The sequence below is a fragment of the Geotrypetes seraphini genome, chromosome 6 (assembly GCF_902459505.1).
Source record: "Geotrypetes seraphini chromosome 6, aGeoSer1.1, whole genome shotgun sequence".
NCBI lineage: Eukaryota > Metazoa > Chordata > Amphibia > Gymnophiona > Dermophiidae > Geotrypetes > Geotrypetes seraphini.
In genome coordinates this window covers 139,997,718-140,025,159 of record NC_047089.1, presented here as the reverse complement: position 1 = coordinate 140,025,159, position 27,442 = coordinate 139,997,718, and the positions used below count along the sequence as shown (strand labels likewise).

Below are 27,442 nucleotides of genomic sequence, written 5' to 3'. Positions count from 1 at the left end.
CCCAGCGTGGATAACAAATGCAGTTAAAAAGGCAATAAGTGATAAGAAATCATCCTTCAGAAAATGGAAAAAGGAACCAACAAAGGAAAACCAAAAAGAGCACAAAAGACAACAGAAAGAATGCCATCGAGAGGTCAAGAAAGCGAAGAGAGAATATGAGGAAAGACTGGCAGGAGAAGCAAGAAACTTCAAACCCTTCTTCAGGTATGTGAAAGGGAAACAACCAGCCAGAGAGGAAGTGGGTCCACTTGACGATGGAGACAGGAAAGGAGTGATAAAGGAGGAAAAAGAGATAGCTGACAGGTTAAACAAATTCTTCTCGTCAGTCTTCACCAGAGAGGACACATCCAATATCCCAGAACCCGAGGAGATTATAACCGGAGACCATGATGAAAGGCTGGTACATCTAGAGGTAAGCAAAGAGGATGTCCTCAGACAGATAGACAGACTAAAGAGCAACAAATCACCGGGCCCGGACGGTATCCACCCGAGGGTACTAAAAGAACTGAGAAACGAAATAGCAGAAACACTTTGCCAAATATGTAACCTCTCCTTAAAAACTGGGGAGATCCCAGAAGACTGGAAAATAGCAAATGTCACGCCCATCTTTAAAAAGGGATCAAGGGGTGACCCGGGAAACTACAGGCCTGTGAGCTTGACCTCGGTTCCGGGAAAGATGATGGAAGCACTAGTTAAGGACATAATCTGCGAATACATAGAAATCAATGGACAATTGAAGGCGAGCCAGCATGGCTTCTGCAAGGGAAGGTCGTGCCTCACAAACTTGCTGTACTTCTTTGAGGGAATAAACAGCCAGATGGATAAGGGGGAATCCATAGACATTTACCTTGACTTCCAAAAAGCCTTTGACAAGGTACCTCACGAACGGCTACTTAAAAAGCTGTGGAACCACGGGGTGCAAGGAGATATCTACCGATGGATCAAACACTGGTTGGCAGGCAGAAAACAGAGGGTTGGAGTAAAGGGCCAATACTCAGACTGACAATGGGTCACGAGCGGAGTTCCACAGGGGTCGGTGCTGGGACCTCTCCTGTTCAACATATTTATTAACGACCTGGAGATGGGGACGAAATGTGAGGTTATCAAATTTGCTGATGACAACAAACTCTGCAGCAGGGTTAGAAGCACGGAAGACTGTGAAGACCTGCAAAGGGACCTAACGAGACTGGAAAAATGGGCAAAAAAGTGGCAAATGAGTTTTAACGTAGAGAAATGCAAGGTCATGCATGTAGGGAAAAAGAACCCAATGTTCAGCTACAAAATGGGGGGAATATTGCTAAGGGTGAGCAACCTGGAAAGAGACCTGGGGGTGATGGTGGACACAACATTGAAACCTTCGGCGCAGTGTGCGACAGCCTCAAAGAAAGCAAACAGAATGCTGGGCATCATCAAAAAGGTATCACAACCAGGACGAAGGAAGTCATCATGCCGCTGTATCGCACAATGGTGCGCCTGCACCTGGAGTACTGTGTCCAGTACTGGTCGCCGTACCTCAAGAAGGACATGGCGGTACTCGAGGGAGTCCAGAGAAGAGTGACTAAACTGATAAGAGGTATGGAAAATTTTGCATACACTGACAGGTTAAAAATGCTGGGGCTGTTCTCCCTGGAGAAGAGGAGACTTAGAGGGGACATGATAGAAACCTTCAAATCCTAAAGGGCATAGAGAAAGTGAATAAGGACAGATTCTTCAAACTGTGGGGACCCACAACCACTAGGGGTCACTCGGAGAAATTGAAAAGGGACAGGTTTAGAACAAATGCTAGGAAGTACTTTTTTATCCAGAGGGTGGTGGACACATGGAACGTGCTTCCGGAGGATGTGATAGGCCAGAGCACTTTACAGGGGTTCAAGGAAGGTTTGGATAGGTTCCTGGAGGATAAGGGGATTGAGGGGTACAGATAGAACTAGAGGTAGGTTATAGAAGTGGTCAGAAACCACTTCACAGGTCACAGACCTGATGGGCTGCCGCGGGAGCGGACCACTGGGCGAAATGGACCTCTGGTCTGACCCAGTGGAGGCAACTTCTTATGTTCTTAAGTCATCCTGCCACTGTATCGTGCAATGGTGCGCCCGCACCTGGAGTACTGTGTCCAGTACTGGTCGCCATACCTCAAGAAGGACATGGCGGTACTTGAGAGAGTCCAGAGAAGAGCAACTAAGCTAATAAAGGGTATGGAAGACCTCTCATATACTGACAGACTGAAGAAGCTGGGGCTTTTCTCCCTGGAAAAGAGGAGACTTAGAGGAGACATGATAGAAACCTTCAAGATCATGATGGGCATAGAAAGAGTAGGCAGGGACAGATTTTTCAAATTACGGGGAACCACAAGTACAAGGGGGCACTCAGAGAAATTGAAAGGGGAAAGGTTTAGAACAAACGCCAGGAAGTTCTTTTTCACTCAGAGGGTGGTGGATACATGGAACGCGCTACCGGAGGATGTGATAAGCAGGAGCACGCTACAGGGCTTCAAAGAGGGTCTGGACAGGTACCTGGAGGACAAAGGGATTGAGGGGTACAGATAGGAGTAGAGGTAGGTAATAGGGATAGGATTAGAGGATTAGAGGCAGTTACAAAATTAGTCAGGGACACTGTTCAGGCAATTAGGCCTGATGGGCCGCCGCAAGAGCGGACCGCTGGGCAGGATGGACCTTTGGTCTGCCTCAGCGGAGGCAAGTTCTTATGTTGGCGTACTACCGTATTTTCACGCAAATAACGCGCACCCGTATAAAACGCGCACACGGGTATAGCGCGCAGAAATCACGATGATATGTACAAAAACTTTGGTATACCGCGCTCACGGGTATACCGCGCATGCTGCCCGACGCTCCTTTCGCCCGCCCTGACTTTCCGTGCGCTATCCCGACTCTCCGTTCACCCCCCCTGACTTCCGTGCACTGTCCCCCCTTGAAGGTCTGTCCCCATCCTGAAAGCCTGATGCCCCCCCCCCGACGTCCGATACATCCCTCCCCCCGAAGGACCGCCGACTCCCCAACAATATCGGGCCAGGAGGGAGCCCAAATCCTCCTAGCCACGGCGACCCCCTAACCCCACCCCGCACTACATTACGGGCAGGAGGGATCCCAGGCCCTCCTGCCCTCGACGCAAACCCCCCTCCCCCCAACGACCGCCCCCCCCAAGAACCTCCGACCGCCCCCCCAGCCGACCCGCGACCCCCCTGGCGACCCCCACGACCCCCCCACCCCCCTTCCCCGTACCTTTGGTAGTTGGGCCAGAAGGGAGCCCAAACCCTCCTGGCCACGGCGACCCCCTAACCCCACCCCGCACTACATTACGGGCAGGAGGGATCCCAGGCCCTCCTGCCCTCGACGCAAACCCCCCTCCCCCCCAAGAACCTCCGACCGCCCCCCCAGCCGACCCGCGACCCCCACGACCCCCCCACCCCCCTTCCCCGTACCTTTGGTAGTTGGCCGGACAGACGGGAGCCAAACCCGCCTGTCCGGCAGGCAGCCAACGAAGGAATGAGGCCGGATTGGCCCATCCATCCTAAAGCTCCGCCTACTGGTGGGGCCTAAGGCGCGTGGGCCAATCAGAATAGGCCCTGGAGCCTTAGGTCCCACCTGGGGGCGCGGCCTGAGGCACATGCTGTGCCTCAGGCCGCGCCCCCAGGTGGGACCTAAGGCTCCAGGGCCTATTCTGATTGGCCCACGCGCCTTAGGCCCCACCAGTAGGCGGAGCTTTAGGATGGATGGGCCAATCCGGCCTCATTCCTTCGTTGGCTGCCTGCCGGACAGGCGGGTTTGGCTCCCGTCTGTCCGGCCAACTACCAAAGGTACGGGGAAGGGGGGTGGGGGGGTCGTGGGGGTCGCCAGGGGGATCGCGGGTCGGCTGGGGGGCGGTCGGAGGTTCTTGGGGAGGGCGGTCGTTGGGGGGGAGGGGGGTTTGCGTCGAGGGCAGGAGGGCCTGGGATCCCTCCTGCCCGTAATGTAGTGCGGGGTGGGGTTAGGGGGTCGCCGTGGCCAGGAGGGTTTGGGCTCCCTTCTGGCCCGATATTGTCGGGAAGTCGGCGGTCCTTCGGGGTGGGGGTGCGAGTGGTCCTGCCGGGGGGGGGGGGGATGTATCGGACGTCGGGGAGTCGGCCGGGCAAGAGGGCTTGGGCTCCCTCTTGCTCCGATCGTGGATGCGGGTGCGGGTGGGAGCGCGTGCGAGCGGTCGTTCGGGGTGGGGGTGCGAGCGGTCCTGCTGGGGGAGTGAATCGGGCGTCGGGCGGGGTGGGAACTATGTTTTAAAACTTTTGTATACCGCGCTCACGCATATAACGCGCGAGGGGTATGCGCGGTAGGTAAAAACGCGTATAACGCGCGCGTTATATGCGTGAAAATACGGTACATTTCTGCCCACAAGATGCTCTGTGTCGGACAATGGGCTGGTGATTCACTTCCAAGACTACTTTGACTAGACGTCCCTTTAAAGGGCAGTTATTGTTTGGCAAGAGCCTGGGCAACCTCATGAATTCTTTGGTGGGCCGTCGCCCTAAGACCCTGCCTGATAGCAGACCCAGGACCTCCTGAGGTTCTGGTCACTCTAATTTTCGTGGCTCCTGGCAATCCCACCCATATTAAAATGCCACATTGCAGAGATTTCCCAGGGCTCCCAGCAACGGTATGCCAGCTACAGGCAATCCCAGCCCTCTGCCTTCCATTCTGTGCCCTCTGCCAAAAAGATTCAATGCCACCAGGGCTGGGAATTCCCCTCTACAGATTGGGGGTGGCTCCCTGTGATTCGAACCGTATGCATGTGCTACATCGCAGAGATTTTGCCAGGGCTCCTGGCCCAGGTATGCCGGCTACAATCAATCCCAGCCTTCCACCCACTGTCCTGCACCCTCTGCTAAAAAGGCACAATGATGCTAGGCTGAGGGATGCCCTCTTCAGATAGGGGGGCAGAATCTTGGTGTTGCTGTCTGCCTGGGTTTGGATTTCGTCCAACCAGTGGGTCTTGGACATTATTCAGTCGGGCTACAAGCTGGCATTTATCTGGCCTCTGATGGGATTGGTTTGTGAACTCTCCCGCAGGTTGATGGGACAAGGCGCTCAAGGTTCAAGCCACTATTCAACGACTGCTGGATATTCAAGCTATAGAGCTGGTGCCGCCCGAACTCTCGGGCTGAGGCAGATACTCTATATATTTTATTGTGCCAAAGAAAGGCTCCGAAGATTGGAGTTATATTCTGGATCTTCAGCATGTGAATGCAGCTCTCAAGGTTCAACACTTTCGCTGGGAATCAGTGCAATCAGACATTGCAGCGGTGGCCCTGGGAGAGTTCCTCATCTCTCTGGATCTCACGGAAGCTTACTTTCACATTCCAACATTCCCAGCCCACCGCAAATACTTTCAATTTCATATATTGGAACATCATTACCAGCTCTCGGCTCTGCCCTTTGGACTGGTAATGGCTCCAATGTGATAGTGGTCGTGGCAGCTTACTTACAGACAGTGGATCTGCAGATACACACTTCTTGGACTACTGGCTGATCAGGGCTCCTTTGGAAACTGGTGTTTCCCTATGTACAGTTCCTTCCTGACAAAGGTGATTTTGATTTTCCATGTTAATCGGGAAGTATGTTTGCCTGTTTTTCAGCCTATGGGTTCCAGGACACAAGATTGCCTTTTGAAGAAACTTGATGTGTACAGCGTGCTTCTTCACTACCTGGAGGTCACTAACAAATTTTGTCTATCTGACCATCTGTTTGTGCTGACTCATTCTGTTACCCTTATGAGTACTTCAGGGTTATGAAGTATCAAACAAAAGGAAACCAGAAAAAGTTATAGGTATCATAGGACAAACTGGTTTCAATGAAAACAAGTCTATAAAGTGTGACCCAATTGACTTGTAAAAAAGCTCAGAGATATGAAACTCTGAAGGGAAGGCTGTTAAACCTCCCTGAGAAAGAACATAGAAAGATGACGGCAGATAAGGGCTACAGCCCATCAAGTCTGCCCACACCATCGACCCTCCCTTTTAAGTCTAATGTCCCCTTTAAGTAGAATTGTAATAATGCCATTCTACTGACCCGCTCTTTCAAGTCTATACCCTAGTGATCCTATCCTTTGGCTGACTCTCATAGGGATCCTACATAGGTATCCCATTTATTCTTGAAGTCTGGGACGCTGTGTGCCTCTATCACCTGCATTGGAAGCTTGTTCCAATGCTCAATCACTCTCTCCGTGAAGAAGTACTTCCTGGCGTCTCCACGAAACTTCCCTCCCCTGAGTTTGAGCGGATGACCTCTTGTGGTCGAGGGTCCCTTCAGGAGAAAGATATCATCTTCCACCTCAACCTGTCCCGTGATGTACTTAAATGTCTCAATCATGTCTCCCCTCTCCCTACGCTCCTCGAGAGAGTAGAGCTGCAACTTGCTCAGTCTTTCCTCGTACGGGAGACCCTTTAGCCCCGAGATCATCCTGGTGGCCATCCGCTGAACCGATTCAACTCTGAGCACATCTTTACAGTAATGTGGCCTCCAAAATTGCACACAGTATTCCAGATGAGGTCTCACCATGGCTCTGTACAATGGCATCATGACTTCAGGCTTCCTGCTGACGAAGCTTCTCCTGATACAACCTATCATCTGCCGTGCTTTAGATGAAGCCTTCTCCACTTGAGTGGCAGCTTTCATATCAGCACTGATGATTACTCCTAAGTCTCGTTCTGCCGTAGTTCTGGTTAAAGTTTCTCCATTCAGGGTGTAAGTTCTGCAAGGATTTCTGTTTCCGAGATGCATGACCTTACATTTCTTGGCGTTGAAGCCCAGCTGCCAGATCGAGGACCAGCTTTCTAAAGTATGCAGGTCTTGCTCCATAGCATTCTTTAGATTATAGTCGTTTACTATATTGCATAGTTTGGCATCATCAGCGAATAAGGTTACCTTGCCTTGAAGCCCTTGAGTCAGATCCCCAATGAATATGTTGAAGAGGAGAGGGCCCAGGACTGAACCCTGTGGCACTCCGCTAGTCACTTCCGACATTTTAGAGAGGGTACCATTAACCACCACCCTCTGAAGTCTGCCACTAAGCCAATCTTTGACCCATGTAGTTAGTCTCTCCCAACCCCATTGATTTCATCTTGTTCAGCAGCCTGCGGTGTGGGACGCTGTCAAACGCTTTGCTGAAGTCCAGGTACACGACGTCCAAGGACTCGCCTGAGTCCAGTCTTTTTGTTACCCAGTCAAAGAAGCTGATAAGATTGGACTGGCATGACCTACCCTTGGTGAATCCATGTTGACTGGGATCCCGGAGATTTTCCTCGTTTAGGATCGTATCCAATCTATACTTAACCAGTGTCTCCATGAGTTTACACACTATTGAGGTGAGGCTTACCGGTCTATAGTTCGCAGCCTCAGCCTTGCAACCCTTTTTATGTAGAGGAACGACGTTGGCAGTTTTCCAGTCCAACGGTACTTCCCCCGTACTTAGTGAAAGATTGAAGAGCACTGCCAACGGTTCACCTTCCAGTCATAGCAACTTAACAAGTCCGTGGTCACACTTGAAGACTCAAAAAATTGTTGTCTTTAAAAAAAATCAAAATTCTTAGAATCTTTCCACTATATGAAGTAAATATCTTCTCTTATTTGACATAAAGAAACTGCCACCACTATGTTCACTTAGCTCTGAATGCAGCTTCTTTATGTCAAATAAGAGAAGATATTTACTTCATATAGTGGAAAGATTCTAAGAATTTTGATTTTTTAAAGACAACAATTTTTTGAGACTTCAAGTGTGACTTGTTAAGTTGCTATGACTGGAAGGTGAACTCTTTCTCAGGGAGGTTTAACAGCCTTCCATTCAGAGTTTCATATCTCTGAGCTTTTTTACAAGTTAATTGGGTCACACTTTATAGACTTGTTTTCATTGAAACCAGTTTGTCCTATGATGACTCATTCTGTTAAGCAGGGTGCTCCTGCTTCCAAGGCCACGATTTCCAGATGGATAAGTAGGGCCATTTCATCAGTCTATATTCTTTCTAGGAAACAGTCTCTCGTTTCCATCAAGGCACATTCTACCAGGAGGTGGCTTCGTAGACCGAAGCTAGAGCTGTCTCCCCTGAGAAGATCTGCAGGGCGGCAACATGATCCTCTCTACACACGTTTGACAAGTTTTACAGAGTGTATGTGGTGTTGAGACAGGTTCTCAGTCTTACAGGCTTTTTGGGGACTGTTTTTGTATGTCCCATCTGTCTAGAATGTCTCACCTATTGCACTGGAAAAAGAGATTATGCACTTAACCTGGTAAGCTCTTTTCCAGTAGATAAGTGAGACATTCTAGATTACCACCCTGTCTTCCTTGCACCTGACCACTGTCTCAATCTGTTTATGCTTCTCCAAGTTGTTTCTTGGATGCCTGTCAGCCCTTGGGAGCTGGGAAGAATACTGTATATATGTTACTTTTTTCTGTGAAAGTAGTTTCCTCATATGTGGAAAGACTAAAAAGGTTAGGGCTCTTCAGCTTGGAAAAGAGACGGCTGAGGGGAGATACGATTGAAATCTATAAAATCCTGAATGGAGTAGAATGGGTAGAAGAGGATGGATTTTTCACTCCATCAAAAATTACAAAGACTAGCGGACACTCAATGAAGTTACAAGGAAATACTTTTAAAATCAATAGGAGGAAATATTTTTTCACTCAGAATAGTTAAGCTCTGGAACACATTGCCAGAGGTAAAAGTGGATAGTTCACAATGGACAAGATATGGTTATTGAAATTATACTTCAAAAATAAATATAAAGAATTTTTGGGACTAAAAGTTCAAATGTTTCCTGATTTGGCCAGAGACACACAGAAGCGGAGAAAAGAATTTCTTCTGATGAGACCAGCAGTAATAGCCCTGGGAGCTACTTTTTTTCTTCGTTATCCTTGTAAATGTATAGTCCATTATAAATTGCATAAATTTGTTTTCTTTGAACCATCTCAACTGACAACATTCCTATCACTGTCAAGACTGGAGAAAGAGCCAGCTCAGGATGGATAAGAAAGATAGACGACTGTTAGCACAGTATTAACTATAACTGTTTTTCTTCTTTAATTGATTACTTAAATTCCGTTTATTTTGAATCTTAGATCCTAAATAGAGGACTTGAGTGAGATTTAAGATACAATTATTTCTTGTTTTGTAATATGTTGTATTTTTTGCTTCTTCAATTTTGCTTTTCTGTACAAGTTTATACTTGATTGTTATATTGAAAATTTATAAATAAAAAAAAAAAAAAAAAAAAAAAGTGGATAGCTTAGCTGGTTTTAAGAAAGGTTTGGACAATTTCCTGGAGGAAAAGTCCATAGTCTGTTATTGAGAAAGACATGGGGGAAGCCACTGCTTACCTTGGATCGGTAGCATGGAATGTTGCTACTCTTTGGGTTTTGGCCAGGTACTAGTGACCTGGATTGGCCATTGTGAGAACATGCTACTGGACTTGATGAACCATTGATCTGACCTGAGAACATAAGTAGTGCCTTTGCTGGGTCAGACCAGAGGTCCATCGTGCCCAGCAGTCCGCTCACGCGCTGGCCCATCAGGTCCAGGACCTGTATAGTAATCCTCTATTTATACTCTTCTATCCCCTTTTCCTTCAGGAAATCATCCAGTCCCTTCTTGAACCCCAATACCGTACTCTGTCCTATCGCACCCTCTGGAAGTACATTCCAGGTGTCCACCACCCTTTGGGTAAAGAAGAACTTCCTAGCATTGGTTCTGAATCTGTCCCCTCTTAATTTTTACGAACGCCCTCTCGTTCTTTAGTTTTCGGAAGTTTGAAGAATCTGTCCCTCTCCACTTTCTCTACACCCTTCATGATCTTGTAAGTCTCTATCATGTTCCCTCTAAGCCTCCGCTTTTCCAGGGAAAAGAGCCCCAATTTTGCTAATCTTTCAACATATGAAAGGTTTTTCATACCTTTCCATATCATCTCTTCCTCCTGCTATGTGGCTATCTACTTGTCTTAGGATTGAGTCTCCCACTAGGATCGCAGACTTTCCCTTCTTCAGTTTTCTTTCCGGTCGCAGGTCTATGTCCTCGGTGTACTTCGCTGCTTCCTCTTCTAGGTATCGGCAAGACCTTGCCTCCCCTTCCTTCGGGATTCCTCTGTGGGTTTCTTCCTTGGAGTCATCTTCCTCTTGTTCTCCATTCCTTGTGGGCGTATCTTCATCATTCCTCTGATGTTCGTACTCTTCCACCCTCCTCCGGTAGGCCTCCTCAATGAACTCCTCAAGCTCCTTGACTTCCTCCTCAATGTGTCTCTCTCTCATGCAGTCTTCAGTTGTCCTGATATGGTCTTCTGCGATGTAAAGTCCTTCCAGTTCCTGTATCCTGTCCTTCAGTTGCCTAACTTCTTCCTTCAAGCTTTTCAGCTCCTGACACCGCCCGCATACATAAGACTGCCTCCCCAAGGGGAGCTTGTCGTACATATGGCAGACCATGCAGAACACTGGAAAGCTCATCTTCTGGATTCTCTCTGCTTCCATTGCTGTCAGCCTTTTGGAGTACTTTCTATTATTTCACTGACATCTTTTTGCTTGTGTGTGTGTGTTCTTCTCTGTGCTTGCTACTTCCCTATTAGTAGTTGACTAGTGTTGTAGTGTTCTGTGTTGGTTGGTTAGTGCTGGTGTCTGCTGTGTGCTCCTTCTGCTCTCCTTTAGTGGCGCATGGTTGCATGTTCTCTGTACCCTCTGTGTATGCCTGGTTGCGTGTTTTTCCTGCTTGTCCTCTGCACCTGTTATGGTCCCCTTCTTTCACTCCTTTAACCTTTTCCTATCGTAATAAATTTTACGTTACGCTGGTTCCAATCGTAATTATTTTAGCAAAGTTTTGTATTATTCACCGTTATCATTTACGGCTATTGTAAACATAATGTAAATAAGTCATACATCTGTAAATTAAAATATTTTGTGTTCCTGGCTCTTTATTAGTCCATACAGACTGTTTATCCACTGTCTGTCATTTTTGGAATGTCCTGACATCCGGGACACACGATAGATAAAGGTTAAAGGTGACTCATCCCTTCTCAAGGCCCTTTGCAAAGATGCTCTCGCTAAGGCGAGCGCCTTTGACACTCGCCTTCGATGCGCGCCGAATGGCTGAGTGCCGTTGGCCCCTCCCCTTTTAAGGGGGAGCTTCGATGGCCGACGTTGGGGGTGGGCGGAGCTAACTCTCGCCATTTCCCCTAGTCTCCTGCCTCTTCTCTCCCCTTCTCAAGCTCCAGTTTGCTTCCCTTCTCTTTGCCCTTCTACTTTCTCCCTCTGTGCTGCTTTCTCCTGCTTGCCTTGCCAAGCTTCATTTTCTTATGTCCTTTGTGGCTTTTGTTGGCTGTTTGCAGTTGATGTTCTTTTTTTTTTTTTTTTTTAATCTTTATTCCTTTTTATTTCTTTCAACAAGTGTACAATATTATTACAATTAATTCACATAACTCACTTGACATTCTTAAACAATATTATTATACATGTTTTAATACCCCCCATCCACCTCCCATCCCTTCCCATATCAACAAAATATTTCATCCAAACTTATACATACTTGTAAATCCCTCTTTCATAATACAATTAATCTTACATTAAATCTGTCCCTCCCCCCACCCTTTCTTCCTCAAACTCTTTATTCATTTTATTATACAAAGTAATGCACAACAATATATATCTCATCATAGTACATATATCCCCTTATATTTCATAACAACATATTTCCAATAAATTTACCCTCTTTCCTTTTCTATTCATACCTATATACCATGTTTCTTATATCCATTAATCAGTTAAAATATACCGCTAGCTAATTAAATTATCCTATCCCCCCCACCCCACCCCATTTCTATAAATTATCCCCTAAGGAAAAAGAATAAATCTTAATCATTATAATAATCAATTAATGGCCTCCACACCTCTTGAAACCTTTTAAAATACCCCCTTTGTACTGCAAGAAATCTTTCCATCTTGTACATATGACAAACTGAGTTCCACCAGAAACTACAATTCAGTCTAGAACAGTCTTTCCAATTAGTTGTTATTTGCTGAATTCCCACTCTAGTAAGAATCATCAATAATTTGTTGTTTGCTGCAGATATCTGACTTTTGGCCCTCATACACATTCCAAAAACCACTGTGTCATAGGATAATGCCACATGACTCTCCATTAATATGTTGACTTGATCCCAGATTGATATCCAAAATGCCTGAATACATGGACAATAAAATAAAAGATGGTCTAAAGTTCCAACTTCAATTTTACAATGCCAGCATCTATTAGACTTAGAGCAATCTAATTTTTGTAATCTAGTAGGGGTCCAGAATGCTCTATGCAACAAAAAGAACCATGTTTGCCTAATAGATGCTGACATCGTACCTTTAATTCTCCAAGACCAAATACGTGGCCATTGAGATGCATTAATCTGATGCTTAATCTCAATGCTCCAAATATCTCTTAATCCATTTTTAGGCTTCTTATTCAAATAATTAGATATAATTTTATACCACTTTGCGGCCTGATGACCCAGAAAATCTGCCTGGAAACATAAGAATTCTAAGCTGTAATGATCATTTAAAGATTTCCATTCAGGGAACCCCACCTGAATAGCCTGCTTCAATTGCAACCACTTAAAACTTTGTTTTTTATTCAGACCATATTTATGTTGCAATTGTGAAAATTCAAGCATCTTACCATTATCAATTACTTCCGTTAATGATCTTATACCTGCTTTAATCCAATCTTTCCAGACAACCTTAAACCCGCCTATTTGTATCTTGGAGTTTATCCAAATAGTCTGTTGTTTCGATTTTAAAATAGAATCAGTAGTTAATTTGTCTATAAACCTTAATGTTTTCCAAGTATCCATTAATACTCTATTGTCCTTACGTATTCTAGGCACCTCTATACCAAGCAAAAGATCAAGCCTAAGTGGAAAGATAAGTGATCTCTCCACCTTTAACCATTGTTCCAAAAGCTCTGGGAGGACCCAATACATACCTTGGCGCATGATATAGGCCTGATGATACCTATAAAAATTGGGAAAATTTACCCCACCCTCCTCAATTGGTCTTTGTAAAGACACTAAAGCCACTCTTGCAATTTTACCCAGCCAAATAAATTTAACCAGAATACTATTTAATTTTTTATAGAAAGACCCCTGAAAAAACACTGGTATCATTCCCAATTGATAGCAAACCACAGGCAAAATCATCATTTTAACAGTTTGAACTCTTCCCCACCAGGACAAATGTAAAGGATTCCATTGCTCACACATCTCTGTTACTTTTTGTAATAAAATTTTTTGATTTATTCTCATTGTCTCTTCGAGTGTTTTATTCAACCAAATACCTAAGTACTTTATTCCATCCTCTTTCCATATAAAAGGGAAAGAATCAAATATACCTTTTGTACAATGCACATTTAAAGGTAAAATCTCTGATTTAGTCCAATTTATTTTGTATCCTGAGAATTTTCCAAATGTATCTATTACCTTCAGTAGACATGGAATTGTTGTTTCCGGATTTCTCAAATGAAGCAAAATATCATCTGCATAAGCGGATACTTTATAATCCACTCCAGCACATGGAATACCCTGTATGTCCTTTGCCTGTCGAATAGCTAATAATAAGGGTTCAAGAACTATATCAAAGAGCAAAGGAGATAATGGACAACCTTGTCTAACTCCCCTTTGCAACTTAAAAGCATCTGAAATATTATTATTTATATATAAGCGAGCAGTTGGGGAGCTATACAGTGTTTGAATCATTTGTATAAATCCGGATCCAATACCAAACCACTCCATAGCTTGATACATGAAATTCCATTCTACACGATCAAAAGCCTTTTCAGCATCTAGTGATACCGAAAAAGCCGGATCATTAATTTGTTTTGTTAAATAATACATCTGAAATGCCAGTCTAGTATTATTAGAAGAGTGTCTCTGAGCAACAAATCCAGTTTGATTCATTCCTATTATATGCGGAAGAGCTTTAGCCAATCTTAATGCTAAAATCTTAGCTAATAATTTACCATCTACATTTATTAAAGATATAGGCCTGTAATTTGACACCAATGTTGGATCTTTATTTGGCTTTGGCAAAACAATAGTTAAAGATTCTGCCATAGTGCCTGATATACAACCTTTATTCAGTTGATCCTGATATAATTTTAATAAATATGGTAATAGGGAAATTTGAAATTCTTTATAAAACTCTACTGTAAATCCATCTCCACCTGGAGCGGTCCCAACTCTAAGGGATTTCAATGCCATTTGTAACTCTTTTAATGATATAGGTTTATCTAAACTTCCTTTTATATGATCAGGAACCTTAGGACCTTCAATTAAACTCAAAAAATCCAACCCATCTTTCTCTTTATTTAAATAAGACTCCGAAGAATACAGTGACTTATAATATTTTAAAAATTGTTTTAATATATTTCCAATTTGAGAATGTGAATTGCCTAACTCATCTTTAATTATGTTTATTTTTTCCTTCCTTTTCTTTGCTTTTAAATAATTAGCCAATAATCTTCCAGCCTTATTTGTACTACCATAATATACCGCTTGTTGAGCAAAAATATCTTTCCTTACTAACCCAGAGGAAATTTCATTATATTCACATTTTTTTTTTAACAATATTTGAAATGTCTCCTGTTCCCATTTATTAACCAATTTTAATTCCAAATTTTTAATTTCTTTTTCCAAATTTACATATTGCTTTCTTAGCTGTTTCTTTTTATATGCAGAATATGATATAATTTGTCCTCTCATAGTTGCTTTGAAAGCATCCCATAAAATTCCAATCGACATTTCCTCTAAATCATTAAGTAAAAAATATTCATTAATTTTAGTCTGAAATTCTGTGCAAAATTTAGAATCAGCAAGCAATGCATTATCAAACCTCCATACCGGTTTAGAATTATCTTGATCTACTAAATTAACTTCTATCCACACACCACCATGATCAGATATTATTATTGGTTCTATGTCAGCTTTTACAACTTTCTGTACTATCTGATCTGAAACAAAAATATAATCAATTCTTGAAAATGATTGATGAACATGTGAACAAAATGTAAATTCCCGATCATTAAAATGAAGAATACGCCATATATCTTTTAAATTACATGATTGTATCAAATTATCTAACCCCATTGATTTCATAATTCTACTTGGTTTTTTATCCATTATTGGATCTATAACAGCATTGAAGTCCCCAGCCACCACTAAATTAGTAGTAGCCAGTGGTAAAATTAATTGTTGTAGAGACTTAAAGAATTCACTTTGATTCGAATTAGGGGCATATACATTTAACAACGCCATTGTATTATTGCCCATGCTCATGTCAACAAGTACCCACCTTCCTAGAGGATCTGCCTTAATCATATTAAACGTTGCTGGACATTTTTTATTTATCAATATTGCTACTCCTGCCTTCTTTTTTATCGCTGGTGCAAATAAACATTGTTTTATCCAATTATCTGACAGCTTCATAGACTCTATCCCAGACAAATGTGTCTCCTGCAGAAAACATATATCTATATTCTGTTGTTTGATATATGACATTACCTTTTTCCTTTTTACTGGGTGATTCAGGCCATTAACATTTAAAGAAAATATTTTGAAAGTCATTACACAAATAAAAATTTAATATCTAAGAATCTCCACTTCAATATCATATTATACTCTTTTTCCTTATATCCATACTGTAAATTATCTCGTTCCCCTTCCCCCCAACACCTCCCTATCTCTCTTTCAACATATTTCCCCCAATTCACAAAATCTTTAATAAATACTATACCAACATCTCTTCCTCCCATTCCCCTCCCTACTCCCTCCCTTCCCCCCCCAATTAATAATGCAAACTTGGAAACGCTCATATATAATCAGGTGACAAAAAGCTCCCTTCAGGCTCTGCCATATACATCATTTATCACTCCTAATAAGCTACATTATATAATATAATATCTTTCAAATAATCTACTAAGTTCAAATTTCCTTTTTTTTTTATTTTTTATTTTTTATTTTTTTTCTTTCTTCCCCTCCTTCCCCTTTTTTTTAATTTTTATTATTATTATTTTTTTTTTTTCCCCCCCTTATTCCACCTTTTTTCCTCCATTCCCTTTTCTTCTTCCACCCTCACTCCCCTCCACACTTATCCTTAAATTATAAAACATCTATAAATTCAGAATCTTTCCCTCACATGCCCAACAAACTCATTTTCATATACCAATATCTTTTAATATTAAATTGAATTTACTACAAATAAATAAATCAATATTATTGTATTCCTGTGAAAACAATTACATATTAATAAATTATTCAATTTTCTAATTGCATACCCCCTTTAATTAATATAAAATCACCTTCTTAACTTTAAACATTAAAGTGATATTAAAATATATCATTATATATCATAAATAAACAATTTCATCAATCTTCCGCTTTGTGTAGAAAAACTCTCCAAGCATATTCAGCTTCTCCCCATCTCTTCAATTCTTCTTGTCTTTATATCAGCTGCTTGTTTTAACTAATTCATCACTATTATGCATCCATTTTTATCGTTCATTCCCTTTTTTTTTTCATAAAATCCCTAAAAAGTTTCAGTTCCTTTAATATATTATAGTCATATAAAAGTCTGAATAAATCCAACCACACTTTCCAGTTTCATTATATTTAAATTGTCATCTATGTTTCTACAGAGTCATTCATACACTGAAGAGTCAATCCAAAAGAAATCTGATGTTCTTTGCTTTACAGTCAATTCATAGTGAAATTATTCTTAAATCCTGTTCAGATACTGCTTTATCCTTTACATCTCATACTTTCCTTGATCTTTCTTTCACTTCTTTCAAGTCACTTCTTCTTCCAAACAACTTGCATTTTTTTATAATAAGTTTATATTCTCTTTAAAATTTAGGATTTATCTGCAATCAGGCTTCTGTCTCCTTCATATTTCCAAATTCTTTTCCTTTTTTAGCGCAGTTCAAGTAATCATCCAATACAATTCTTTTTCTGTTTAAACCACCTCTTTTCCTGTAAAGTGTCCTATGCACTTAAGGAAATCTCCATCATCTACCGCCCTTTCCTTAATCTTTGAAATCATGAGTGTTTCCATTAATATAAAGTGCTCTTTGACCTCAGCTAGACTATATTCAATTCTAAAGTGTCAAGAATGTTATAAAGCTGACATCAATATATTCCAGCACTTCAAAAAGAGTCTATAGCAGGATCCTATAAATTGCTGTTTATTGCCTGGAACATCAATATCAGATAAAGGGCTGGAAATGTTACTTAAAACTGCCCTAACTTCTGTAGGGAGCCTAATTTCAACAATTAGAGCCAGTCATTCTTAGTTTATATTTAACTTTTAATATCCACCTCAATCAGAGACATCAGAATGTTCATTCACATTAATATCCCTGAGATTCATAGCATGTGGAATGATGTCATCATAGAATCCTTGCATCCACATCCTTCCATTCAGTTCCATCAGCAATTCAAATCTGTTCCATTTTTAACTGTAACTCCCAAAGTCCAATTCTCCATAAAATATTCTATATCAGAAACCAATCAAAACAAATAAAAAATCAAATGAAGAGAGGAAAAAAAAAAAAACAAAAAAAACATCTCAGAATCAAAGTATTTCTTACTCCAATCCTTCTGTTAAATTCTAGTCTCAGTTTATGTATTCATAGGCTGTTCACATTGCTCTAAGAATTCTTTTAATTTCAAAGGATCATCAAAGTTTGAAGTTTTATTTGCAAAAGTGACCCTCATAATAGCTGGGTACATTAAACCGTACCTTGCTCCAATCGCTCTAAGCTGTGGTCTCAATTCAAGCAATTTTTTCCTTTTTTGAGCTGTTGCTTTTGCAAAATCTGGCACTATATATATTTTAGAATCCTGGCACTTCAAGGTCTTATTTTCTTTTGCCAGTCTTATAATTTCCTCCACATGCTGATAACGGAGCAGCTTACAAATTAAAGGACGCGGACCCTTTTGATTATCATATCTTTTAGTCGGGACCCTGTGCGCCCTCTCTATTTCCAGAGGAAATTTAACTGTCAGAGGTAGAATTTTTGGTAAAAATTGCTCAAGAAAGGCAATAGGATTATTTTTTTCTACCCCTTCCGGGATCCCAATCAGCCTTAAATTATTTCTTCTTTCGCGATTAGAAACATCCTCAAGATCCCTCTTTAATATTTCTATTTCTTTACAGTTTCTCTTGCAATGAGCTATTTCTTTTTCTGTTTTTTCCACTCTCTTATCTAATTGCTCCACTTTAACATCCACCACCTTCAAACTTAATTTAAGCCCTGCCAGCTCTTCTTTAACTTCCTGTATATTCTTTGCATTTTGTAAAACTATTTCCTTTATCTGGCGCAGTTCCTTAACAATGTCAATATCTTCTGCCTCATCCGTTGGCAATGGAACTTTAGAGGGGGCTATCGGCTCTATTTTTGATCTTTTATTACTTCCTCCTACTGAGTTAGCTTTTGTCAGCTTACCCGATGCCATTATGCTGTTGATCCTCCTCTTTTTAATGAATTTCAACTGTTTTTCTGTAGCTATATTTTATTTATTTGAGCCTTTTTCACAGAGCAGTTCAGTCACCCGACCATTCTCCTTCGTCTCCAAGCCACGCCCCCTGCAGTTGATGTTCTAAAGTTACTTCTTGAACAGAATGGTTGTTGCTGAACTTGATTGCCATAGGTATCTCTACTTCACGTTTCTTTCATGGCTCTCAGTGCTTGGGTACTAACTGTAGGTGGAGCTAAGGAGCCCAGTGAACAGAACAGCAGAGTCACAGAGGAAAAAATCCAGAGTGGATTCCTTCTGCAGATGGCACGCGGCCATGGGCACACAACCCATCTGTCTAGAATGTCTCACCTATCTACTGGAAAAGAGCTTACCAGGGTAAATACATAATCTCTTTTCTAAGAATGATTGTTGAAGTTTTCCGGGTCTCGACAACTGTAATAATCATGACGGCAGCCGTGGAAACTTAAGAGAACATGTTTTAAGAATGTTTCAGAATTTTGCTGTCTCTTTTTAAGGTAGTAGTTGTCTTAATTTACCTTGATTTAAATCCTTAAGATGTCACGTTCATAGGTAGAACAATATACTATTTCATTGTAAGAGTAATGATACATCTGTTTCAACTGACTGCAAATCCGCCTTGAACCGCAAGGTAATGGCGGAATAAAAATCACTAATGTAATGTAATCTGTTTTAGGCCATTCAAAATTAATAGAATCCAAAAGATCCCATTAACTGTACTAACTTATAAGACTTTTTTCTTATGGCTAGATTTTCCACAGAAATTAGTTCTGGCTTGGTGGAAATAATATCGCCTCCCTTTTCTTATTATCCTGACTTGAAAGATATGAAGGAGACATTTGGAGATTCCAAAGAGAGAGTCAAGTAAGCATTTTTATCAGACCTTTGATGTGCTTATAATATGCAATGCAGTGTATTAATAATTTTAGATGTGCTCTCGCTCTCAAATTAGGTAGCATACCAACAAAGCGGAAAGCCTTGTAATATCATGAGAAATTAGTTGTTTATGACCATCTCTAGTGAAAACATGACTAAAGTCATGCATCCAAAATACTGATACTGGATGATTTTCACGTTATGAATCCAAATCAAAATTGAGTGCTTAAGTTTACCTAACCTGCAATTTTCAAACCTCCTGTGTAATAAGAATGAGCTTGGTGCTTTTATGAAGTACTTTCGAAGAAGCTGTTACTGGTAACTTTAGTCATGTGTTCCCAGAGATGGCCACGTTAGTTTGGAAAATTAATGTTATGAGGGGCGTTCAATAATTTATCTATCTTTGTAGAAAAGAAAAGAGTTTTCAATAAATTTTTTTGTTTTATTTTTCAATATAGTCCCCTGCTAGCTCCATGTACTTTATCCACTTTATCTGCAATAGCTTTATCCGTTTGAAAAGAATTCTTATGTTTGACCTTCAAACCAAGACATCATAGCTAAGTAGCATGCCTGCTGTGAGTTTGCCTTGTCTTTTCTTATTGATTAACTCTCACTCATAAAGCGATCATTGTGTTGGCATAGCTCTCCCCAGTTATGGTTGTCTTTTGTGGCATGAACTCCAAAAGCAAAAGTCCATCATCATCCCAGAAGACAGTTGCCAAGACTTTGGCTGCAGATTTTTTTTTGTCTTGAATTTTTTTTGGGGTGGGGGATGATATGTGCTTCCACTGCATAGACTCCATTTTGGACTCAGGATCTTGGTGATAGACCCAAGTCTCATCTCCAGTCATCAAACAATGAAAAAAATTCACTTGATCTTCACGGAGCATCTCCAAATTCTCCTGACAGCACTGGAGCCGCATGGCCTTCTAACATGGCATCATAGACCAGTTTTAAAAATGAATAAGGGTCAAAAAGATGCTAAAACTGACCAGATGACCACTGGAGGGATTAAGACATGACCCCCCTTACAAACCCAGTGTTCACTGATCCCCTCTCACCACCCAGTGATGTGAAACCCCCCAGTACATTCTAGCCTGTATTACAACTTTAAATGGCCACACAGACAGCTGAGCATAGCAGAGCAGAGGGGCACTTTGAGGGGTACTGCAGTGAATGACATGCAAAAAGTCCTAGATACGCATGCCACTATAACCTGATTATGGCCCAGGAGTCAATCGCTGTTGGCCAATTCCTGGACGATTTTAAAGCAGCGATTGATTCACTATCTTCTTTGCATGCAAATGATTTGCACGGAGGTGCAAATCATTTGCATGCAAACTCCCGACTCAATCCAACTGAGTCGGGGCAGAGCCCTGACAGTAGTGACAGGAGATGCACCCTCCTGTCACTGCTGTCAGGGCTTCTGCTGGCTTAAAATTTTTTTTTTAATAGCGCAGATATTTTGCGTGTTTTACCTAGGACTTTTTAATGTGACGTTCACTGCAGTAACCCCTAGAGTGCCCCTCTACTCTGCTCTGCTCATCTGTCTGTGTGGCCATCTGAAGCAGGCTGGAATGTACTGGGGGGGGTGTTCACATCTGATGATTTCATGAGTCTGGTTGCACTTCCTTCTGACTATGCTTCCTTCTGACTGTCTCTTTCTTTCGTTCTGTCTTTTTTTTCATATGTGCACCAACTCTTTCCCTCTTACACACTCAGGCCCAACAATTGTCCCTTTCTATTCCCTCCATACAAATTTAACCACAACATTAATTACTGTATAGTTTGGTACTGTTTAGTTTAATACTCAGTTTGTAATTGCATAAATTTATATTTAAAGATGTGTATTCACTTATTCACATATTTGCTTGTATGGAGTTCTGCTGATTTGGATGCCAATGCTAGGGAAATTAGATTGTTTCAAAATCTGTTTGACTGTGATATTGCGGATGTCCCAAGTCAAATTCAAATGGAAATTATTGAACTTCAGGCAAATGGTCATATTAAAGATAAATACTAGGAAGGAAACTTGATCAATTTTTATAAATTTTTGAACTCTGAGCAATTGAAATTTGCTTGTAAATTTATCTCCATTTTTAGGACAACATATCTTTGCGAACAAACTTTTCCCAAATGAAATATATCAAGTCAAAATATAGGGCAAATTTATCTGATGAACATTTGGAGTCGGTACTTGTAATCAGCGTTTCAAAATTTGAACCTCAGTTTAATAAGATTTTTAAAACACATTATTCACATTAATGGGTTTATTATAATTTGTGATGAAAATATGAGAATTTGCTGGTAGTGTTCATTGTCATTAATATATGATAATTTAATCTCACATACTCTGTAATTAGTTTATAAAATTTTCTGCTTTCAATAAAACTCATATCTAGAGTTATTTATCTTTTTTATTTTTTTTTTAACTATGGCCCACTGAAAAGTGCTGAAGTATACATTGTGGGCCTCGTGGCAAAAAGTTTGGAGACCCCTGGTTTAGTATATCAAATATCATGTTGGTCGCTTTTATTCATTTTATTGAGCATGTTTGTACCATTTGAAAGCTCTTCTAAACTAACTATTGTGTGCAACTGAAATAGGAAACTCCTGAAAAATTTGAATTTGTTTAATAAATTATTATAGTAACAGCCATTAGTTTCTTTCCAGGTGGCGAACCAAACAAAATCTGGACTATTGTTTTCTTATGATGTATTCTCAGAGGAAGGGTATTTATTACATTCAGGTAAATAGTTTCTCTAGATAACGTAATGAAATTTATTCAATTTGATTTTAGGTGCGATTACTTGCCATTCCAAATCTGATAAGAACATAAGAATTGCCGCTGCTGGGTCAGACCAGTGGTCCATCGTGCCCAGCAGTCCGCTCACACGGCGGCCCTTAGGTCAAAGACCAGTGCCCTAACTGAGACTAGCCTTACCTGCGTACGTTCTGTTCGGCAGGAACTTATCTAACTTTGTCTTGAATCCCTGGAGGGTGTTTTCCCCTATAATAGCCTCTGGAAGAGCGTTCCAGTTTTCTACTACTCTCAGGGTAAAGAAGAACTTCCTTACATTTGTACGGAATCTATCCCCTTTTAACTTTAGAGAATGCCTTCTTGTTCTCTCTACCTTGGAGAGGGTGAACAACCTGTCTTTATCTACGTAGGGCTCCTTTTACTAAGCTGCGATAGCGTTTTTAGCGCATGCAGAATTTTAGTGTGCGCTAAACCTGCGCTACGTGACTAGAACTAACGCCAGCTCAATGCTGGCGTTAGCGTTTAGCGCACACGGGGTGCGCTAAAACCGCTATCGCACCTTAGTAAAAGGAGCCCTAAGTCTATTCCCTTCATTATCTTGAATGTTTCGACCATGTCCCTTCTCTTCCCAATAAGGCTTACAATCTAAAGCCCCCCCTTTATCAAGCCATGGTAGAGCATTTTAACACTGTCCGACAAGGTAAAGTCTCAGCTGCTGTACCGCGGCTTGATAAAAAGGGGCCTAAGTTGAAACATGATAAGGTAAAGTGACTTATCCAAGTTCATGAGACAGGAAAGTGGGAGAAACAGGATATAAACCTTGATTTCTCTGGTTTTTCAGACTACTGTTTTAACAGCTAGACTGCTGTTCTACTTGTGTAGAGGGCCGCCCCTCCTATTTAATGTTGTCAAATATTACAGTTTTACAAATATCCATAGTTCATTGCAAAACATTTAGCCATAATGCACTGCAGAATCTTCATTTTGAGATTTGAGATTATAATAATTCATGTTCATTGTTGAAAAGTGTTGTTTTTTCTTATTTTACAAATGCTGGTAGTTTTAGTAAAATTTGACACTTAATATTTCTACTTTTCTCTTCTACCAGTAGTTGTATTAGGTGAAAATACAGTAAATCCCCGTGAATTTATGGTATTTTCCAACTGCTACTTCCTTGTACTAAAGTCATGGTTACACCAATCAGAAACCGCTTTGACACGCTATCTGTCATGTTAAAGCAGCTCCTGATTGGTGTAACCATGACTTTAGTAACAGGGAGAGGTTGTCGGAGCATACTGAAAGTGATTGCCTGCACCTGCTGGCGCCCCAGCTGACCTCTCCTGCCTTTATACAGTTTTTGAAATTTGTGGGGGTTCCTGGAACGGAACCCCCATTAATTTCGGGAGAGTACTGCAAATCTTATGCAAGCATAGGGCTGAAGGGGAACCTCCTCTGAAGCCTTGTAATATTTATCAATGTATTAAATAATTTATTACATGCCTACATAAACATTTCAGAATGTGGTATAATATTAAAACCAAAAAGAAAACTTTGTGCTTAAATGTTAACATAACCAAAAAAAATCAATTTGCTATATAAAACTAGCTCCCTCCCCCCTTTTCAAACCCGCACTAGCATCTGCCGCTGCAGTAATTGCCTCGAGGCCCTTAGGGATTTAAAGGGCTTTGGGGCTTTATAAAATAGGGGAGGGGGGTGTAAATGAACAGAATAAATATATCATTACATAAAAAATTCCCTAAAGACTGTACCCCAAACTTGTTGAAATTTTAAATTTACTCAAGTACAAAACAAAAAAATCTGCTTAAATGTTTTAATACATTTAAAAACTTTTTCTTCAGACGTCTTTATTTTTACTGGCATCACTTTACAAATTTCAGGTAACTATGGGAAAAAGGCCAGTTCAACAAAATGCTATCTCTGAAATTGCTGAGTGGGAGCATCCTCTATAATAAAACCCTAAGTGTGCATGCGCACTTAGCAGGCCGTGATCCCTGACAGCGTGCTGTGTCTTTCTGTGCTGTATTCTATTTGCGGCGCGTACAGCAGCTTGAGGCATATGTGCCGGCTTGCGGCGCATGCAGCGATTTCAGCGACGGTGGCAGTTTGACTCCTCCGCTGCTAGGATGCCTCTTCTCACCCCCGGACCAGCAAACGCAGCAGCCGTGGGGCATTTGCTAGGCCAGCCCAGTTCAATAATGCGAGGTGGGCTGGCCTAGCAAAAGCCCCGAGGCTGCCCGGGCTAGCGGATGCTGGACAGGGGGAGCAGGGAAAGGAGAAGGGGTACTACTGGACAGGGGAATCAGGTAAGGGGAGGGAGGTAAAAGGAAGGGAGAATGCCTACTGCTGAACAGGGGGAGCAGGGAAGAGGTGCTGCTGGACAGGGGGGAGGTAAAACAAAGGGAGAAGGGCTGCTGCTGGATAGGGGGAGCAGGGAAGGGGTTCTGCTGGGCAAGGGGGGAGGTAAAAGGAAGGGAGAAGGCCTGCTGGATAGGGGGAGCAGGGAAGAGGTAAAATGAAGGGAGAAAGGGGTGCTGCTGGACAGGGGGGAGGTAAAACAAACGGAGAAGGGCTGCTGCTGTACAGGGGGAGCAGGGAAGGGGTGCTGCTGGACACGGGGGAGGTAAAAGGAAGGGATAAGGGCTACTGGACAGGGAGTAGGAAAGGGGTGGTGGTGGACAGCTGAAGAAAGAGAGAAAAAAAGACAGGCAGCGGCCAAGGAGAGAAAGAGAAAGAAAGAAAGACAGACACACACATCTATTCTAGCACCTGTTAATGTAACGGGCTTAAAGACTAGTACCATTATAATTGCATAGACTCTCCGTCAGGTAAGGTGTAAAACATGCTGGGGCTGAAGGCAAAAATTTGAGGAAGAGTTCCAAAGCCCTCCAACAGGCTGTATCTCCTTCAGCTTCATGGCATTCTGGTGCCCTCTGTAGCATGGGAGCCAAGATAATTGGCCTGTTTGCATCCCACTCACTCCCCTGAACACTGGCCCTACTACCTGTTAATTTTTAAAAAGTCAGAACCAAATTCTTACAGTATGTACACTAGATAATTTAGAGCCAGTAGAGCTCCAGCAAAATTGTTCTAATATGTTCAAAACGGCCAATATCTGAAATTCTTGACATCACATTTTGATCAGGTTGTGATTACTGTACAAGTTTTAGAAGAAGAAAACCTACATAAAACCCAATTCTATAACTGAGTTGGAAAGCAATTACTTCCCGGACCACTGTAGATAAATTTGAATTACTTAAAACAAGGTTCTTGGGAAATATGATGATACAAAGTGTGCACTGTCCAAAAAAATAATCTCCAACTGTGGACCTAATATGGATGTCATTAGGACCTGTGCCCCATTAACTGTTATAAAGCACCTAATCATCTTATGCAATGAGCCAGTGTGTTTTTTATCTTATGTTTATATAACTCTCTTGTAGCTTGAAGATGATATAGTTGCCAAACAGAATTACTTCAGTACAATAAAGAACTTTGCTCTACAGTTATCTTCTGAAGACTGGATGATTCTAGAATTTTCTCAGTTGGGATTCATTGGTAAGAAAAATGTTCTAAAATGAAAAAAAAAATCTTTTATAACATTTTTTTATTGTATCTTTTTCATCATACTTGTCAAAATACAATTAAAAGTTTGACAGTGGTATGCTGAAATTATCCACACATTGTTTGATATCGCTTTCTCATACTGCTTCATACTTCTAGCTCAGTCAAAATCAGGGCTGAGTTTGGACATGAGGCCCGGATTCTGTATAGGACGGTCCAGGAGATGTGTCCTATACAGAATCGGGCCTACACTAAACCCCGATTCTGTAACCGGCGTCCATGTTACAGACGCCGGTTACAGAATCGGGTTAGAGTAGACGCGGCCGCTGCACTTATCGCGGCAAGGGATCTCCCTGCCGCGATAAGTATAGTGGCCGTCTGTCCGATTGCCGGCAGAAGGTTGCCCAAACCCTCCTGCTGGAAGATGCCCCCTCCCGACACTACCGATCATCGGCAGGAGGGTGTCCAATCCCTCCTGCCGGAAGACGCCCCCCCTCCGCACACACCCCTGCACTAATAGCCCCCAAACCTCCCTCCCACCAAACGGGAGGTCAGCAGTGAAGGGCTCGATGCTCTGGTTCAACCTTAGCCCGAAGGTGAACTTCTGTATGTCTTTCCCCGTGGCCTATGATAGGATGTGTTCTGCGCAATGGGTGGCCTCTCACGAGGGTCCGGTTATCTTAGTGGCCCCGGATTGGCCCAGAAGACCTTGGTACACAGACCTGGTGCAGTTGAGCTCAGAGAGGGGTCTGTCTTCCTTGCCATCAGATGTTGCTCATGCAGGGCCCAATAGCACTTCAAGATCTGGCCCTTGGTCTTATGGCCTGGAGCTTGAACGCACGGCCTTGAAGACTAGGGGCTACTCTTCTGCGGTTATCACTACGCTTCTTCTAAGGAAGAGGAAATCAACTGTGTCAGCCTTCGCGAAAGCCTGGGGGTGCTTTCAGGCTTGGCGTGCGGGGGTTCAAGTGGACCCTTTGGCCCCGACGGTGGCACATGTTCTGGACTTCCTGCAGGCTGGCCTCAGGAAGGGTCTGGTGGTTTCTTCTCTCCATGTCCAGTTTGCAGGTCTGTCGTTTTTGGGTCCTTCTTCTCTCAGGGGTTCTCTGGCATCTCACCTGAACATTGTTCGCTTCCTGCAGGGAGGCTGAGGCCTCCCTTGAGACTACCTTGTCCTACATGGAATCTGAATCTGGTTCTCCGCTCGCTGGCTTGTCTGCCTTATGAACCCCTGGATGGGATTTCTCTGAAAGATCTTACCATCAAGACCATTTTTCTTGTTGCGGTCATTTCTGCAAGTGTTGGAGCTTCAGGCTCTATCGTGCAGAGATCCTTTTCTCTGCATCACGGAGTCTGCGGTTATTTTGAGAACAGTGCTTTTCTTTCTTCCAAAAGTGGTTTCTGCATTCCACGTCAACCAGGAAGTTCGGCTTCCCGTCTTTGTTCAGTTGGGATCTAAGTCTAAGGACAGTATTTTACAGTCTCTGGATGTGCGGCATCTCCTTTTGAGATACCTGGAGGCCACAAATGTATTTCATCTGTCAGACCACCTGTTTGTTTTGGTGGGCCCTGCTTCCAAGGCTACTATCTCTCGATGGATCCGTGCTGCCATTTCTGCTGCTTATGTTTTGTGTCGACGGGAAAGTCATCTCCCCTTGGGGTAAAAGCT

At 42.2% G+C, this 27,442-nt stretch overlaps 1 protein-coding gene across 4 annotated transcripts in view; it reads left to right on the top strand.

Moving 5' to 3' along the window:
* Positions 1-27,442, top strand: part of MGAT4A (alpha-1,3-mannosyl-glycoprotein 4-beta-N-acetylglucosaminyltransferase A) — a 238,187-nt gene that overhangs the window by 79,662 nt on the left and 131,083 nt on the right. For all 4 annotated transcript variants that reach the window (XM_033948960.1, XM_033948958.1, XM_033948957.1 and 1 more), the window contains 3 exons: positions 19,305-19,418; positions 22,104-22,179; positions 25,653-25,767. In XM_033948960.1, the coding sequence (XP_033804851.1) occupies positions 19,305-19,418; positions 22,104-22,179; positions 25,653-25,767 (305 nt within the window). The remainder of the gene's footprint in view (positions 1-19,304; positions 19,419-22,103; positions 22,180-25,652; positions 25,768-27,442) is intronic.